The 19,838-nt window shown below is 38.1% G+C and overlaps 1 protein-coding gene across 4 annotated transcripts in view; it reads left to right on the top strand.

Annotated features, from left to right (window-relative positions):
* FAT1 (FAT atypical cadherin 1) overlaps positions 1-19,838 on the top strand; it is a 123,409-nt gene that overhangs the window by 60,696 nt on the left and 42,875 nt on the right. For all 4 annotated transcript variants that reach the window (XM_081220834.1, XM_081220836.1, XM_081220837.1 and 1 more), the window contains exons 4-6: positions 15,459-15,520; positions 17,272-17,601; positions 17,951-18,161. In XM_081220834.1, the coding sequence (XP_081076960.1) occupies positions 15,459-15,520; positions 17,272-17,601; positions 17,951-18,161 (603 nt within the window). The remainder of the gene's footprint in view (positions 1-15,458; positions 15,521-17,271; positions 17,602-17,950; positions 18,162-19,838) is intronic.

Below are 19,838 nucleotides of genomic sequence, written 5' to 3' on the forward strand. Positions count from 1 at the left end.
CTAAGGGGTGGTGGGTGGCAGGGTGTTTCCTTTTACAGAGGGTACAAGCAAAAGAGACTTGATTCATTTTCCTTTCCTGACACACACACTTTTGTTGACCCAGAAATTCTTATAACATCTTTTGTTTGATTATGTTCAGTATCAATTTGAAGTATAAATTTGCTTCTTTTAACAAAAATTATGCGGTTGCTCGAGGTGGGAGAGAGACAAGAGCCTAGAGTGTTGGGCTGTCTGAGCCCTGACTGCCCAGCTCCTGCAGACACATACATCGCAGCTTCCTTTGCAGAGTGTCAAGGACAGAGAAGAAGGAGGGCCCCAAACAATGGGGACCAGTGTGCACTCACAGGCTTCATTCTCCACGAGTAACCTCAGCAAAGTGGAGCAACCTCAGCAAAGTGTCTTTTTAGTCATTGTTATCAATTTGAACTTTTGAGGCCTGATATGTAACTTAAAACTGGCATATAATTTTCAAGTGTTCACTTGGGGCTTGTACGTGCTTTAGAAAAGACCACAGTTTTATTCCCTTATCTCTGTGTTGGTATTTTCCAAGTTTTGGACACGAAGCAAGTATTGCTCTTTATTTTAAAAGTTTTATTGAAGTGTAATTGACATATAATTAATTGCACATAGTTAAAGCCTGCAATTTAATGAGTTTTCACGTAGCTATCCAACACTAAAACCATCACCGCAGTCAAGCAGTGAACCTACCCGTTGCTCCCAAAGTTACGCCATGCCTCTCTGCATCCCCTCCCCGCTACTGCTCTCTGCTCCCACCCCCAGGCAGCCACTCATCTGCTTTCGGTCACTGTGTAATAGTTTGCGCTCCCTAAAATTTTCTACAATTAGACTCACAGAGTGTATACTATTTTTTTTTTTTTTGGTAAAGATTCTTACACTCAGCATATTTACTTTGAGATTCATGCACGTAGTGAGTACCAGAGCCCATTGAAATAATTCATACCAGCCAATTTTAAACCTGCTTGTGCTGCGTCAGCTTGTCCTTTCTGTGGAAACCACAGGAAAGGCTCTGGTGCATGCTTTCTCCTTGCTCCTTCCGCCTCCTGACCGACCCCAGTGCAGGCTCGTGTGGCCCTGTGCGGTGTGCGTGGCACGCCCTCTTCTCTCGGGTGTTGTGAATAAGAAACTATCTTTTCAGTGACAGTGGTCTCCTGATCTGGTGGCCTCACCATTCTTGAATAATAATAAAACCTACATTTTAAAACACTTTGAGGAAACTACTATTTGTCATTTCTTTTACTCATATACAAGCAAGAATACATTATTTTTTTCTTGTCTTTTTACATGGGTAGTAGCATACTGTATACAGTGATAAACATCTTGGGTTTTTCCCTTAACAGTATTATTAGTATTGGAGGCTGTGCCTTAGAAAAATTACCACATTATTGTAAGAATATAGGTACATACCCATGTACCTTTCACCACCCATTTCACCGATCCACTGATTTTATACTGTCTAGTAAATATTTTTTTTTTATCTTCTCATTCATTGAGGTAGATCTTCCTGTGTGGGAACAAATACACTGAGAAATTTTTATGGATAAAAATAAATTCATCAGAAATGTGTATTAAGTAGAGGCATCCTTTTTGAATATATGAGTTTGTTTGTGGATGGGATTTCCGTGTGTCTGTGTGAGCATCTTCAAAGGGTTTAGGCTCTTTTGACATCTATTGAATCTGTTTCCATCTACTTGAAATTTTAAAAGGTTTAAAAACTTTATTGAGGCTGTTTCAGCTTACTGTTTTCTTAGCTTTTCCTTTATCAATTCTGTAGAGTTAAAATTTCATATATTTTGGAGGCTGATCTTTACTCTAAATCTCTTCTTATTATCGGATCTGGAGCATGTTGCACTGTTGGAATCTTGTAAGCCACACTGGTTCTCTCTCTTTGGGCTGATTTCCAAAGGCTGTCTCATGCCTGTCACCTTTGAGAGTTGAGCTTGAAGGAGACAACCAAAGAGGAACCAGCAAACCTTGGCTTTCCCTCTTTTGCTACTCTTCTGCGCTCTTTTCTGGTCTTTCTTTTACCACTCTTCCACTCTTGACCTCACTTTTAGATCAGGTCGGAATAAAACTTTCTCTCGGAGCCAGAAGGGCAGTGACACGTGTAGCTTATTATGCACATTGCACTTTATGTGTTAAAGCAACCTCACATACTTAATCTTTACAAGAAATCCTGTGAGACGAGTAGAGATTACAAATGCCAAGAGTCTGCTGTCTTCCCCATTTTTCAGGTAATTATATGACTTCAGAGAGAGGTGAAGGCCACCTGAGGTCAGAGCCAGAAGGATGCGGGTTTCATAACTGCTACTTCTGGGTGCAGGATCCCACATTCACTTGATTTGCTTTTGGGTTTGTGATGTAAATGTGGTCTGGGATCCGGTTTTTCTTACCTTCTCTGTTTTTTGTGTTAAGGAATTTCTGAATTATATGATGGTTGCTTTTTAGGCTAATCTTACTTCTAGTGATATTTTCAGACCAAAAAGCACGAAGCTTCTAAGTAACACTAAGTGTTTAAACTTAGTCTTATTAACCGTGTACTGCAAGGATCGTTAAACGTTTTCTGTGTAGGGCCAGGTATGAAATATTTTAGCCTTTGCAGGCCATACAGCCTTTGTCACAGCCACTCAGCTCTGTCACTGTAGAGCGAAAGCAGCCCTAGACAACATGGAAATGAATGAGTATGGCTGTGTGCCAATAAAACTTTATTTATGGACATTGTAATTTGAATTTCATATACTTTTCTTGTGTCACAATATATTCTTTTGTTTTTTTTCTGGTCATTTAAGAATATAAAAGCCGTTCTTAGCTTGTAAGCCATACAAAATCAGGTTGGCAGTAGTTTTCTCACTCCTGATATAGTGATATATTTACTAGTTGGGCTGGTTGAATTGTTGATTTATTTATGAGGGGGTAGACTATTTAATATTCCTGAAGTAAAAATTAAATTTATTTCCCATTGCTCTAAGCAGTGAATACTTAAAAAAGATGAGAGCTGTGTTTTGCTTCTCCAGGTTATTAAAATTATTCTTTAAAGAATAGTAGTAGAACATTAGTTACCAAGGTTGAAATATCAGAAAAGATTTAGCAAGTTGATGATAGACTATTATTCAGATCTCTTCTACTTTGAGAAATAACTATTTCTCATTAGAAGATAAAATAGTTCCAAGTTTTGAGATTTTCACACTTCTTTGTGCTGTTATATCCTGTTAAAAATATTTCAGAGTTGGTTGGTTATATGCATATTTATCAAATCGTTACCATTTTCTCCATTTTTTTTCATCCCTGATTCTGGCTTGAGATGTTCATGCTCAAATGAAGTAAGGTTACAGCTTTGTATGCTTTGTAAAGGATAACTGTATACAGTGGTCTGTTTTTCATTCATTTGTTTACATGTAGGATAGAGTAATGTAGGAATATTTTATGTTCAGCATAAGAAATGTTCTTTAATTGCAGATAGAGTGATATACATGTATATATATATAAAATATATACATACATACATATACATATATATGTAGTAATCCCTAAAGCATGGGAAAGTCATAAAATGCTGTAATAGCTAATAGGTATACTGGGTAACCATCCATCTTCTAGTCCACTATCACATTACAACTACTTTTTTCTCAATCAAAGTAAATGGCATTTTATTGTGGCTGGAACGGAGGCTGAACAAAGTGCAATAGGAAATAGCTATAGCTGCAAACAACTTCCAAGGGTTTCCGGTAACATTTGATAGCTGCACAGGAAGGAAATGAAGGGCCAGTCACTTTACAATGGCAGGAATTCATTAAAAAAAAAAAAAGTTTACTCATTTGTAGTCTTTTCCCAAATATATGCAAATATTAAGGAAGACTCTATAGATCTTTCTACCTGTTCCTCCTGCTTATTTTTTATTTTACCGTGAAGTATGTTATCCTTAAAGTCTAAAAGAAGTCAAGTTTTATGCACTGCTTTTTCTGCACACGTTAAAATAGATGATATGCTTTTTCTCCGAAAATCTGTTAACCTTGAATCCTTAGGTTAAATTCTTTCAAGGGGTATTCTGTTTTTTTTTTAATGTTGCTGAATATCATTTGCTAAAATTATTTTAAGTACCAGTATTTTAAGATTTTGCATTTAAGTGCCTAAGTGAGATTAGCCTTTTTTGTCAACATGATGTTAACTTTATAAAATGGGTTGGGTTTCTTCCCCTCCCTATCTCTGCTATATCTGACATTTATAGGAATGTTGAAGGCAACTCCTGGTAAATTGCATTTGGCTTTTGATCTTATGTTAATCTTATGTTTCAACGCCATCCATTTTCAATGAGAAACAGCTAGTTAAGATAGAATTAAAACCAGAAGAGAAGTCTGAAGATTTCAGGGTGCAGATTCTTACTCAGCCACTGCTTGTGTGACTTTAGACTGGTCATTTGATTCATTCTTTTAGGGTTTTCCATGGGACTCTGAAAGTTTGAACTAAATGAGTTCTGAGCACCCGTCCAGCCTTGACAGTGTATGAATAGAATTCCATTTTTGGCTCCAAGCCTAATCCTGCCGGCACCAGGACTGCAGTGACGAACAATAGCTGTTCAAATGGCGGCAGCTGCCCAGAGAACTCCAGACAGGCTTGTAGTTAAATGCAGTCTTGGAACACCACCTAAATAAAGACAGCGCAGGACTGCAGAGGATTGCTGACCTCATGGTCTAAAGCTCCAAAGGGATGGCTGTTGAGTGATAACCATAGGAAAAACTGGAAGTTCGCTCTTGACCTACAAGGCAATCTGTATTTTTAGATGCGAGCCAGTGGGTAGCAGGGCCCACCTCCCTGCCTGTCTTTCCAGGTCTGCTCTGCCTTTTCACTGCAGCGCTCGTCTTGCCTGTTCTGTGGACATTCAGTCCTGGCTCAGGTCCTGGAGGGTCAGGATAGAACCAAGCATGATACGGAGTATGTGATTACTGCTTAATATGTATTCTCCAGTTGACTGATTTTTAAAATTAGGGAAATTCATATGATTTCCGTTTCACCTGTTGGAAGAGGAGTCTTAGAAGTTTGAACAGGAAAACAATGTCCTTGGTCTAGTTTCTGTCCCTCCTCCTCCTGTGGTATCCTCTATCTACCCACTGTCCAGACCTCAGGACTTCAGCTGCGCTCTTTGTAAATTACAGTAAACAGGCTTGTTCTGAGAACATTTTCACTTTATTAAAGCTGGTTGGGTACAGATCTGTAGAATAGAATGTCCCATGAAAAAGTATTTGTCATGTGCTACATGGAATTCTACAGTTAATGTCTCCTGCTTTCCTGTCTCACTGTCTTTTGCTTGCTTTAATACTTTATTTTAAAAATTAGAATAATTAACAGTTATTACTAATAATTAGTAATATATTGCCTCCTTTATTTTCCATACATTTGATGAGTCTCTGTAGTTCTGTGATAGCTTCACCGACTCAAAGCAGGCCGTATTTCAATAGTGCATCATGGAAATTAAAAAAAAAATTATTCAAGAGTCTGAAGTTTAGAATACATATCCCATAAATTTCTAAAACATTTTTTTTTTTTTTTTTTTTCTTTTTGCGGTATGCGGGCCTCTCACTGTTGTGGCCTCTCCCGTTGCGGAGCACAGGCTCCGGATGCGCAGGCCCAGCGGCCATGGCTCACGGGCCCAGCCGCTCCGCGGCATATGGGATCCTCCCAGACCGGGGCACGAACCCGTATCCCCTGCATCGGCAGGCGGACTCTCAACCACTGCGCCACCAGGGAGGCCCCTAAAACATTTTTAACTTCTGACCTCTTATAGCTTCTATATTTATTTTATATAGCTTATGTTAATTTTTGATAGTAAGCATTTTGCTTTTTTTTGGTTTGTTTTTTGTTTTAAGCTTGTATGTAAGAGGAATGAGAGGTCATCATGGCTAAAATAGAAAGGATTGTTTTGGCCAGTGTAGGGTGGACACAGGGAAATTATTCTGAATAAAGAGAATATTTTATTGAGTAAATTATTTCTTGAAAACTATTTTTTAAATTATTGTTATTGTACCCTGAGGCCCATGTTGCTTGTTGAATAAACTCTTAAAAGAACAGAGAGAAATTGTTTAGGTTTATTCAGAATAGAAGGGTCTTTTCTATCTTGGTCATTAGTTGAAACAACTTGTGACTAATTGTGACTTTGTATTTTATAAGCATTAAACTAGTATTTATACTTACTGTTCATCAGATTACTAAAAAATATTTTTTCTTCATTCTATTATGGAAGAAGAAAGCATATGAGAGATAATATATTTAAAAATACAACTGAGGTACAATTTATGGCATATTTTATGTATTATATAAAAATAAGATTTAGTTCATTTGTGGTTCTCAGCCAGAGATGTTCAGGAGGTCCTCCCAGAGCTGAGACAGCCTGTTTCTCCTTCCTTTTGAAGAAAAGCATATAATTAACTTGGATTATCTGGAGCATTTGGCACTTTCCTACCCCAAATTATCTTTGGGCAGACATTTTTTTAATCCTCTGCCTTTTAATTTGTCTTGTATATAGAATGATACCCTATATAAAGTCATAAGACATTTCAAATGAAGACAGTAATAAAACATAGAAAATAAGATGAGTGGTTATCTTTAGATTATGGAATTTTTTGCCATTCTTACCTAATTCTCTTTTTGGTATTTTTTTCAGTACTTTTGTTTGCTATTCAGATAAAAAGGTGTATTAATTTTCTAAGGCTACTGTAACAAATTTCCACCCATTGGGTGGCTTAAAAAAAAAAAGAAAAGAAATTTATTCTCTCACTGTTCTAGAGGCCATACCTTCAAAATCAAAGTGTCAGCAGGGCCACAATCCCTTTAGAGTCTCTAACGAAGAATCCTTCTGGTGCCTCCTGGCACTTCTTGGCTTGTGGCAGCATTGCTCCAGTCTCTGCCTCCACCTTCCCTACTTCTGGGTATTTCAAACCTCTCTCTGTGTTTTTCTCTTAAAAGGATACTTATTGATTTTAGGGCCCATCATAAATTTAGGGTGATCTCATCTTGAGAGGCTATTTTTCCAAATAAGGTCCTAGTAACAGGTTTCAGTTTGGACGTATCTTTTGGGGAGAGGCCACCATTCAACATACTACAAAAGGCATTTCTAAAAAGAAGGGAAATATGCTGTTAAATGGAAACTGCCATTTAGATCATTTTCTTTTACGTTGGAAAGGCTACATTTCACTTACATTCTAGGAGGATTTAATGATTTGGGTCAGTAGTTGCAGATTTGTCAGGAAAATTCTGGGAGATGTTTTAGGCTTAATAAGTAACTTCAGAGCAGTTGGAATCTTCACGTGGACTCTCATGGCCATTTCTTTGAAGTAGCATTTCTGCAACGTTAATTATGGTTCTTAAGTACTGTTTCTCTCTCCTAAATCCCTAGCCTTGTTAACGTTTTTCTGTATCTCAAGTGGTGTTTTTGAGAAATGGATAATATACTTTGTTCCAGAATGTGGCCAGTGGTGATAATTACAGTGACTAAAAGCAATTCTGTGTTTAGGAAATTATTAAAATATTTAGTAGTTTAAGTTAAATTAAAATTTAATTGATTAATTGGGCATGGATTTTTTTGTTTTTTCTATTTTTGTAAGCCCTTGGCCCAAGGTGGTTGGCGTGGGATGGATTGCCACATCACCTGGAAACCTCTGAAATTGTGTGAGCTGGGTCCTCACGGACGGAGGTCCTGATGCAGTGGCTCTGCTGTGGGGGTGGGAACGTGGGTTTAGCCATCATTCCTCGTGATTCTGGTGCTCACTTCTGGTTGTAAATGGCTGCAGCCACAGAGACTTCTGAACACTTTCTTTGGTAAGAATTCAACTCTAGTTCCAGTTGTGCTGCTGACTCTGACCTTCAGGAATTAAGTTAACATTCCTGGACCATATTTCCTTGGTTTTTTTTAATATTTATTTATTTACGTATGTATGTATGTATGGCCGCGCTGGGTCTTCGTTGCTGCACGCGGGCTTTCTCTAGTTGTGGCGAGAGGGGGCTACTCTTTGTTGCGGTGTGCGGGCTTCTCTTGTTGCGGAACACAGGCTCTAGGCATGCGGGCTTCAGTAGTTGTGGCACGTGGGCTCAGTAGTTGTGGCTCGTGGGCTCTAGAGCGCAGGCTCAGTAGTTGTGGTGCACGGGCTTAGTTGCTTCGTGGCATGTGGGATCTTCCCAGACCAATTGAACCTGCGTCCCCTGCATTGGCAGGTGGATTCTTAACCACTGTGCCACCAAGGAAGTCCCCCTTGTTTTTTAAAGTTCAGGATTTGGGCTAGAAGATTTTAAAAGACCTTCTGGCTCTAGCAAACTTAGTTTTTACAGTAAGAGGACACTTTTCATGAAATGTACCATACATTCTAAATTTAGTTTCAAAAACATTTTAGAAAAAATTATAAAAGATATGCCACTGTAATATTTCTAAGAAGTTTTATTTTCTTTATATACATGGCCAGATGTTTCAGAGTTTTTAAAAAATCATTTGAGACTTTCCAGCTTGAGATTAGTGTCCAACCAGTAAACATTTCTGTATCCTTTCACGCTGACCTTTAAAATATTTTAATGTTTAAATTTCTTTAAATAATATACTTGTTAATATAGAAGTGTATGACATAAAAAGTGAAGGTACCCTCCTCTTTACCTTTCTTCTTTGGCCCACCTGTTCCCAGGAGTAACTACAGGTAATAATTTGGGGTTTAACCTTTTATGAAGGTGTGTACTCATATTACATATCATATATATATGTATGTATAGTCTTTGGGGGTTTTATAGTACTTGTCTAAAAGTTGCTTGAGCAATACGTTTCACAGTGTCCTCACTGGGGTGTTACAGGTGTTTTATTGTAATGGTCTTTGGTGTTGCTGATTACTAAAGCACTCTGAATGTCCTCGGGGCAAGCCCTGCTAAAGTAAGGCTTGAACGTAGAAAGATGGAAATGGAATTTCCAGATCACGGTAGTAACAACTACTGAAGAAATTACACTGTCCACACTGAAGACACCTAAGACTTTAAATACTTCCTTTACCACCAACTGTGCCACCATGAAAGTTCTTAAACTTAGTGAAGAATAGAATAGATTCAAGTGTTTCAGAAAAATCAGTGGGGAAAACAGTTGAAAATAATACACCTGAAGTGCATGCTTACGGTCAAGGCTAAGTCAGAATAGGGCTGTGATTAATAAAACATTGTGAAAAAGATAGAGAGGTACAAGGCCTGTTTCCTTAAGGAAATTGTATGCTTTTGAGGACAAGGGCCTTGTCTTGGCTTTTATATATGTGTCTCAGAAGGACATATTTGGGGAAGACATTCTATAAAATAAGTTGAATAGCATAGTACAGACTGAACAAGTGGGTGATTTTGAGCTAGCGAACTTTATGACATCATTATTGCTTATAAACATACATTTCATTAATTTTTGGTTTTAGCAAGAGTTCACCAAAAGCAAAAATATACATTGGTAAAATAATGATTCTCGAAAAGTCATTGTTAAACACAGAGACACTTGATTATTAGGTGTTCAGATGAATCTGTAAACTGATAACAGCAAACCAGGCTTCCTCATCACCAGCTGAGCCCAGTGGGGAGACTAGTAAGAGGGAGGGAGCAGGAGGAAGGGGGCTTCATCGGAGCAGTATCAGCATGCCCAAATCTTGGAAATTTTTGCTTTTTTCTTTGTTAGATGCTTACAAAATTTGGATTTTGGTAACAAATATATTTGCTATTGAAATACTGCTTCAAAGTTTAACCACAGAAAAAGATTCTGACTATTGTAGTTGTTAAAGTTTGGGGTTTTGACATATATAATTTGAAATTGGAGACTCTCCAAAGGAGTAGAGATGATTTGTGACAATTTAAATTATTTAAATTAATTTAAAAGTTCAGCCTTTCAGACACACTAGCTACATTTCCAGTGCTCGGTGGCCACGTATGCTGGGGGCTACCATATCAGACAGTGCAAATTGTAGAACTTGTCCATCATCGCAGAAAGTTCTGTGGGATGGGGCTTCTCTGGCACATATGATGCTGTAGTTCATGCATTACTATAAAATAAGCAAAAGGATAAGAAGGCCGAAGTAGTTGCAGGGGTTAGACGAAAATAATCAGAGTAATGGGAAATGTTAATTAGGTGAGCAAACTTTTGTTTTCTTCCTTGATCTTTCCCCTTCCTCTGCTTATTTTCAAGTAGAATAGTTGGAAAATGATTCAGAGTAAATTTCCTGCCAAGCAAGGTGAACACATGACCGCGCAGCCTTTTTCTTTTTAGAGCCAGGACCTTTTCTTTCACAGTTTTGGTTCTTCAAAAACTGCAGATTGCAAGTTATTTTCTCTCTCAGTGCAGTTGGACCTTAATCCTACTCAGAAATCCTTTTTTTTTTTCTCTTCTCCAGCTGCCATCTAGTTTCATTCATAGTGCTGATGTTTCAAACCCTTTCTTCCAGAACCAAAGCCTTCCGTCCCTCCTTGGCTTCTCTCGTTCTTAATGTGGCTTTCAGATTCCAGTGCTCTGTGTTTACTGAACTCCCATCTCACCCCTTTGCTCGATGACATTGAGTAAGCAACTTAATCTCTGAGCCTGTAAAAATATTAATTTATTATGGTACAGATATTACCATATATATACATATGGATTGAATGAGATAATACATTTAAATCTCATAGCACAATACCTGAGCATTTAGTAAGCCAAATAACAATTAGAGATGAGCTCATTCGATGCATCAGTTGACTTTTGCTTTAGAGCAAACCATCCTAAAACTCAGCGGCTTAAAGCAACCACCATAATTTAGTTGAAGATTCTGCTGGGCCGTTCTGGTCTTGCCCGGGCTTGGCTGCTTTTTCATGTAGTGCTGGTCTCACTTGGCTGGTTGGCTTGAGGTTGGCTGGTCCTGGGTGGCCCCACTCCCCTATTGGCTGGTGGGTTGGTTGTCTCTTGGAACAACAGAGATGACCAGACATCATCCAAGCAAGTTCAACCTTGCTTGGAATCCAGAGCCCTCAGCAAGGACCTGTGCTTTTTTCTAGATGTACCCTACATTCTCGTCTATCTTACTGTTTCTCGAAAGTAGTCTTTGCCTTCTGGACCTTGTTTCTTGACAACAATAGTCTGTCTTAATCATCTCTGCATTCTGAGTGGATAACACCAAATAGTTGAATGAATACGTAAATACAGTTTTGCCAAATGTGGACTATTTCGTTATCTTCACCTACTCATCCCGTAAGTTAACCTTTACGTGCCGCCTACTTCGTGAAGTCCATTTGGTCTCTTGAACCTTGGGACGTTAGGAGGTGGTTTTTGGTACTGATTTATAAGAAATGCTGACTATTAAAATCTTACATTAAAGCATTATAGTTAATCTAACATTTTGTCTTAAATGGAGTCTTCTCTAAGTGCTGTAGTGGCATTGAAAAGCTGTAAATAGTTTTTTAATGATGTTCATAAAAACAGGAAAGTTTGGTTTCTTAGTTCTACATACATGTATGGGGCAAACTTGTAATTGTGAATTGGTGAGAAGAAGCCGTATTTGCTCACTCAGTCCACTTACATTTATAATGGTTTTGGTCTACAGAAAGGATTGTTTTTTTAGAGCAAGGAAGTTTTTTGTCTTCATTTCTATTTTTAATTTAACGGAGCTCAGGAGAAAAGAAAGATAAAACAAAGTTGTTACAAGAGGCAGCACTTGCATATGCTTTTTTCTGCCTTCACCCACTCTATTTTATTCTCTAACTTGCTTTTTTGGACCTATTAAATGACTAATGATTAACTATTGCCAGCTTTCTTTTTTCTTAAACTTCATGTGAGTCACAGTTGAGAGTTTTTGGAGAGTTGAAATACCATAATGCAGTAAATTATGCAGTGTGGTGTGATGGGGAGTGGGGAAGAATCCCCCAGTCCTCTCATCTGGGCCTCAGGAAAACTAAATTCGAATCCTGGCTCGGATAGTGACTTACTGGTGAATTGGAACAAGTTAATTTCTCTTTGGCTCAGGTAGCTGAGTTTGATCATCTTAAAGGTTTCTCTCCATTTCTGAAGTATGTGCTGTTTCAATTAAGTATAGCTCCTTCTGGAACTTAGTAATAAACATTACAGATGAGCACCAGTGTTTAAAATGAAAGAAGTGGATACACTAATTAGATATTCATTACCTACAGGGTTAATAACATGTATATAGAAAAGGTACCCTTTGGATTCATTTCTGAAAATAGGTGTTTGTCAGACAGGCACGGTGGAAGGAGTAGCAGGATGGAGATGTGCAGAAATTACAGGTGAGAGTGGCTGTGAAATGCATCATGAATTCTAAAGCTAGGTTGGTGTGGCTGGAGCGTGCGGTACTTGGGTAGCATTTCCCCTGTGTTCCCCTCCCGGTGTAGTTGACTGTACCTCCAGAGCGCATCCACGGTTTTCCTAGTATGTGCCTGCTTCATTAGGACATTTTGTTTTCTCGTTGGGGTTCATTTTGTATGGACATTCCACAGGAAGCGCTTGTTTTCCCCTTCTCTTAGGGGCTATACCACCTCACGCTATCCCCATAGGACATCCATGCACTGCCCCTCCCTGGTGATGGTGTTAGGGGCCAGAAAACTGACACTTGTGACAGGATTCCTTTTGGTACAAGTGTGCGAATCTAGGAAGAAAGGTCTTTTTTTTTTTTCAGTCTGAAATATCTTTCATGTTCATGAGCTCTTACCTGTAATTTAAATTGCAGTAGCCACATGAGGCTCGTGGCTACTGTACTGGTTAGTTCACATCTGGATCTTTATCTTCCCTCGTGGGTGTAGTCACTCATTACATACACCCTGTTAGCCTGTGGAATGGTCTCCTCCTCGTAAAAGAAATTCCTTTCCTGCTCTGCTTCCTGCCTCCCTGGCTCTCACTTGATCTTCTCTTCCAAGCTTCTCTGAAGTACTTGGAGGAGAGACTTCCTCCTTAAATTTCTCTGCCTGTGCCCTCTGGGACACCTGCTTCTCTTCCAGCCTTTGCTTCTTAGGCTTCCTCATGGCTTTCTGAACACTCATGGCCCCTACTTTAATAAGATTGGCCCACCCTTTTTTTTTGGTAGGTCCACCATTCACCATTCTTCATACTCTCTTCTGTATTTGGGGTGTAACTAAGGCTGTCTCTGCCTCTGGTGACTTGCCTGCACTTCACACCTGTGCCTGTAAATGTCTGTTGGACGTCACCATCCTCTGGACCATCTGTCACAATGTTTGACACATCTTACCTGTAAATATATGTTAAATGGTTTTCTGTTAGCTCCTATATAAGCTATAAATTTGTATCATTTCCAAGTTCAGTGTAGTTCACGTGCCTCTCCTCCTCCAATGCATATTTAAAATTCTATTCTTTTATGGTTTTAAGAAATTCATACGTTCACACATTTAAGTGTTTCTTTAGGGTAACAGAGATATAACAATATAACCAAGATATACAGGTAAGGCAGAGTCTCATGGACTTTGAAGGATACAAAAAAAGACTTAAAGGAGTGCCGTGGGGTGATGTTATGATAGAGCAAATGAAAGAGCTTGGGAGGCCCAGCAGCAGAACCCCAGTCTAGGCCTGTCATGGGAGCCCTCAGAAGTGATGTTTAAGCTGAGAGGTGGAGGAGTGGGTAGGAGTAGCTGGGCGCACACAAACAAAATGGATAAAAAGGAACATTAGGATTCATTGCATTTGAATGGAATTAATATTCCATTTGAGTTAAGAGAGAATTAATTTTAAGTATAGAGAGCATGCAAATAACTCCAAACCTAGGAGATGGTCAGGTTTGCTTTTTGGCTTTATATTGAATTGATAATACAGATGTAAGTCCATCCTTTTTAGCAGTCTGGTGTGCTATAAGGAAACTGTAAAGTGAGGAATTGCATTTGCTAACGGTATTTATTTGCTACAGATACTTATTTGCTAACAGGTATCCCTGCCGTGAATTATTATGTTCTACAGAACAGAACCCTATCTTGCTGTGAACATGCCAAGCTGTGGCCTTTTGTGCTGTTACCATTAACAGCAAGTTTTTGATGGGTACATGAGGATAATTAGATGGGACTAATCACAGCAATTTCCTGTCATTCTTGAACTGCTTAAAACGACAATCAGAAATGGTGGTAAACTTTTGACAGAAAAAAAAAGGGATTAACTTTAAAAGGTTTTCGACTAATGAAAATCAAGCTTGTGCCACAGTAAGCCACATTTTCACACCATTAAGTGTTGTGAAGCATTTTCCTTGAAGCTCTTTTAATCTATAAGTATGGTTTCGGAAAAACCCCAGATTCTAGCTTACGATATAGTCTTCTGTTGTCCCTATTACAAAGAGAGTGTTGCTTCAGTGAATTGTGGGGAAGATGATGTTGATGTAAACTCTTGGTGACTATTTAAGAAAAGAAAAACTTTGAATTAAATGAAAACATAAGTCTTTCATGTCCAAATTTAGGGAAACATTTTGAATAGCCTTTAATTGGTAGTTTTATGAAATTATTTAGGCTAATAGAGAATCAATTAGAATGATAAAATCTGTTCTTAAATATGAGTTATTTGAGGTATTTCTCTGTGGAAAACCACAGAAAGCCGGGCAGGAGAAGGATTAGTCCTAGCGGTGATTTGCCACATAAAGGCCTCAGAACCACTCAGTTTGCACCTGTCCATTATCAACACGGGTTGCAGAGGTTGAGGGAATTTTGTTTTTAATTTCTGTGAAGTACAAGAATATATTTCATCAGTTTTAATGGCCTTCTAGGTTCCAACATATGTTGGCAGTTTAGCGGTTGTTGAAGCTCTAGAGAGAGATTTAAACTATAGCTATTCTAGTTTGATAGAAAAATAGCTATAGCTATTCTAGTTTGATAGAAAAATCAAAGAAATAAAGAATATGGGGTTTCTTGAGGATCATTTCTTCTTTTTTGGGGGAATTAAATGATTGTTATTTGAGCAGCATTACCTGGAAAATCACAATACTTTTTATAACAGTTTTTTATTTTTAAGGGTAGACGACCTAAAGGTAATAAATCATAGTCAACATTATATTTTCCAGTGATCCTTTTTAATACAGTTACAGAAGTTTTTTCTGAAAATTCTTAATCATCTCTGCAGCAGTCACAGCAGATGCGGATGAGGTTGAAATCTTGGATAACTTCATCCCACTTTTAAAAAATCTTTTCTGACAAAATGTATGTTGAAACTACTAAACAAATTTTTAAAATGTAACTGATTTGAGTTTTTCCACTTTCTTAATACTTCTGTCATTTATCTAATGTTTTTAAGAATCATTAAAATGAGAAGGTATAAACTATGTTGTTTGTAAATAAAATAATTAACCGTACCTGGATTAATAATTTTTTCCTCCTCAGAATAAGTTAGGCATTTGCTTAAACTTCTACACTCAGTGTGTGGTTTCAATTACAGTATTTTGTAATTACCTTTATTTTGTGAGGATTCATGAACTGTTATCATTTTATAGGTCTCATCACAACTACATCAAGGAAACTAGACCGCGAGCAGCAAGATGAACACATATTAGAAGTAAGCATTTCTTTATTTTTAATAATTTTAAAAATATTGTAATCATAAATATGGGAAAGAGCAATCTTACTCATATTATCTAGTAATTCAGAGCTGCTGCTATTTTGTTATATCACCTTATGGTCATTAATAAAAAAGAAAATAAAGAAAATATTGTGAATATAGTTCAGGTCTACTTTACACCCCTGTCAATCCCCAGAAGATAAACAGATGCCAAAATATCCAGAGCAGCAGGTTACGAACAGTGGCATCCCACTACGGTCCCCTCACCCTGATTAGAACCGCACTACACACCTGTTAATTGTCTGCTTCACTCCGGAGCCCTCTCTTCTCAATGAATATCAAAGCCTGGATGGGAGCAGGTATAAGATACTTAGGACTTGGAAGATGATATTAAGATACTGATGGGAAATAAGATTAGTTTACATATCGTGTATGTTTTTCTGTAGTCCGTTTGTGGTAATTTATTTGAGGGCCAATGTTGGCATTGATTTGACTGTCTTAAAGAAGAGAGTTTTTTTTAGTAACATGTTAAAAGCTGTGTCACTGGGCTGCTAGTTATGGAACCCAAACTTAGGAACAATTTGATGAATGCTACAAAGCATAGTACTTGGTTGTATTTCTCTTTAATTTTTCTTTTTTCCTAAAGATCACATGCAAACTGATCAAAAGGAAATGTTTTGAGAGGATAAAATTAAAATAGTAATTATAATTTTGTTTCATTTTGAGAGTTTGGGAAGGCAAATCATGTGCTTTAATTAAAGCAGCTACTTTACTTAAGTACTCTTGACAAGTACCATGAAGATACATTCATTCCCACTTTTATAAACAACAGAATTTGCACCTGCCAAGCTTCGAAAAGAACATAGTTCCACAGAAAACTTCAGTCTACTTTAATGTTTTTAGCATTTCATTAATTCACTTGGGATGACGTGGTGAGGGGAGTAACTACGGTCATCCCTTTTAATGTGCACACTGAACTGAAAATGGATCTGAGGGTGAAATGGTTTCTTATGCATTCAGAAGCATTCACCAGCGTAACCCTCAAGAATCTCAGATCTTCATTCCTAAAATGAATACATGAATAATCTACTTAGAATAAAAGTTACTTTACATTTCTTTTACTGAAAAATCTCATTTAATAAGTTGGTCTTAAATTTAAATGTTTATGTTCACCCTACCAAACATGGAAAACTTCTGTAGAAAAGAGAGAGCCAGGCAAAATAAAATGATGATTGCTAGTATTAAAAGGCCTGCTACTTAGCATGTATTTTAATAGGATGATTTAACTTATTTTATTGACAAAGCTTAAAAATGACAGTTTTTAAATGCAGTATGTGAAGATTTTATTTTTAAGCATGTACAAGAGGACTCTAAATATTTAAAAGCAAAATCTTCATGTATCTCTTCCTTCGCTTAAAAATACTGAGTTTTTGAGAGCTTAACACTTACAGTTACGGCGTGTGAGGAAGAGGGGTGACGGGTAAGGAGAGAGCGAGGGCTCAGAGCCGGTGCTTTCCTAGCCCCCGGCCTCCCCCCACCCCCGCCCCCAGTCCCTTTGTGAAAACGGAGAGGTTGCCCTGCCCCCTCACAGGGCTGTGGTCGGAGTGAGGAATCAGTATGTGTCCATAGTGCTGTGTGAATTGCAGAGGTTTATAGAAAAGGTGATTGTCATTAGGAAGGAGACATTCACTTTTTGTACAGTCTATTTTAAAAACATTTCTTGATGTTATCTTAAAAAAAAAAAACAGGTTACAGTGACAGACAATGGTAGTCCCCCCAAGTCAACCATTGCAAGAGTAATTGTGAAGATCCTTGATGAAAATGACAACAAGCCTCAGTTCCTGCAGAAGTTCTACAAAATCAGACTCCCAGAGCGGGAAAAACCAGAACGAGAAAGAAACACCAAGCGTGAGCCTTTATATCGTGTTATAGCTACAGACAAAGATGAAGGTCCCAATGCAGAAATCTCCTATAGCATCGAAGAGGGAAATGAACATGGCAAATTTTTTATTGAGCCAAAAACTGGAGTGGTTTTATCCAAGAAGTTTTCTGGAGCTGGAGAATATGATATTCTTTCAGTGAGTGAATTTCTAGTCTTTGAATTTCTTACATAATTTGACTGTTAATCTAGTCTTATGTCTCTTCTCTCATACCTTTCTCTCTATTCAGTAAAATGGCCTCAGTGCTGTACCTAACAATGGGAAGTATGGGTTTGCTTGTCCCTTTTTTAGTTGTCATTCTGGTTATCTATGTTGAATATGGCATAAAAAGGTTGCTCTTTTTATCAGGCATTAAACACATGGAATATACAGCACAGATATTAAATGTTTGAAATTGGTTCGGTTTCAGACCAAACCAATCAATGCTTCAGTTATGGGATGCAACTTTTCACTTGCTGTTTTTATCCCCTCTGCCCATATTTTATAGATTAAGGCAGTTGATAATGGTCGCCCCCAAAAGTCATCAACCACTCGACTGCATATTGAATGGATCTCCAAACCCAAACCGTCCCCGGAGCCAATTTCATTTGAAGAATCATTTTTTACCTTTACTGTAATGGAAAGCGATCCAGTTGCTCACATGATTGGAGTAATATCTGTTGAGCCTCCAGGCATACCTCTTTGGTTTGACATCATTGGTAAGCTTCATGACAGTTTGCATCATCCTTGTATAGATCACACTAAGGGGAACCCCCCTCTGTTTTTCTGATTTTGGGGCACATCTCAGAATTTAAAATTGGGAGTAAGACCTATAAGTGGAGAATTTGTTTTAAACTGCAGTATTTTGCTTGCAAAATTTTTTACTATATCCAATGTATATTAAACATACATACTCTGTATGTACCTTATTAATATAAAAATAAGGTTTTTAAAAGTGCGCCAAAGAGATACAGAGAAATCTGAATGTTTGGTCCAAAAGCACAGCTTCCTAATTTTTCCTCTTGATACATAACATATAGCATGTAACTATTTTTAGTGATTATGATTTGAATGTTTAAAATAACTATGCCTATGTGATTGTCACATGTCAGTATTTTATAGGGCATATGCTTAAAATTTTTAATTTATAAGTTATAAAGGATAGTGTCAACTGTGGCTTTTTAAGTTTGATTTACCTCATTTTCAGTAGGAAGCAGGCTTCACTAGATTAAATCACCCTGATAAAAATTATATGCCTAGGGCTTCCCTGGTGGCGCAGTGGTTGAGAGTCCGCCTGCCGATGCAGGGGACGCGGGTTCATGCCCCGGTCTGGGAAGATCCCACATGCTGCGGAGCGGCTGGGCCCGTGAGCCATGGCCGCTGAGCCTGCGCGTCCGGAGCCTGTGCTCCGCAATGGGAGAGGCCACGGCAGTGAGAGGCCCACATACTGAAAAAAAAAAAAAAAAAAAAAATTATATGCCTAAGCCAATTCTTTTTTTTCTGTCATTGAATTTAGCTAGACATAGAATGTAATACAACATACTTAAAACACTTGCACATTAGACTTTGGCGTCTTAGTTTTTTAATTCTTACTTCTTCACAGTATTTTAATTACAAGGATATTTAAAATCAAAAGTATGTGTTCAGGTTATCTTTGGTTGGAACCCAATATCCCTTTTCCCTCTTCACCCCGGAGCCCTCCTGCCCCAATTGCCGTCTCAGCGGGTTGAAGCCGCAGGGACCACAGGGCTCAGGGGTTCAGGCTCTACCCCTTGAACTTTCTAGACAGCTGGGCTGTTTTCCCTACTTTGGTCTTTGTATGAAATTGTTTATGTTATCAACACCTATGAAACCATTACAGTTTAGTTTTAAATGAACAAAAAAGATTCTTTTCATAGTTAAGTGCAGTCAGAATAGTTTGCTTGCTGTCCATTAACTCCTATCGCATTTCCAGATGGGCAGACTGCGGCTGCGCAGCATCTAACCTCACGTGTAAACTGACTGCCTTTGGAACCACTTTGATTGATTGCTCTCCTTGTTCTGTGCTTGCCTTCCATGCTTGCTTCTTTTTGGCTGTGCCAGGAGACCCATTTGCTAGAGAAGTGTTTTACATCTTTCAGATGACTTGTGACCTGAACTGTACAGCAGAAGGTATCTGCTGAGATCACATAATTTGCCTCAGATTATGAGATCTAAAGAAAAGCATCCATTTTTCAAACTTTTTTCTTTCCAGTGACCATCTTTCATTGCTTTTTCTTTTCATAGTGGGCCCATGGTCGCCTGTTCCAATTGCAAACATTCTGACTTTCCATACATCCCTAGATCCTTATTTTTAGATTTAACTGAAGACTGTTTTGTGTGTGTGCTGTTTTGCTTTTTGGATTTAGTAATAGAAC

Source organism: Mesoplodon bidens, assembly GCF_964165515.1.
Source record: "Mesoplodon bidens genome assembly, chromosome: 20".
NCBI classification, from domain to species: domain Eukaryota; kingdom Metazoa; phylum Chordata; class Mammalia; order Artiodactyla; family Ziphiidae; genus Mesoplodon; species Mesoplodon bidens.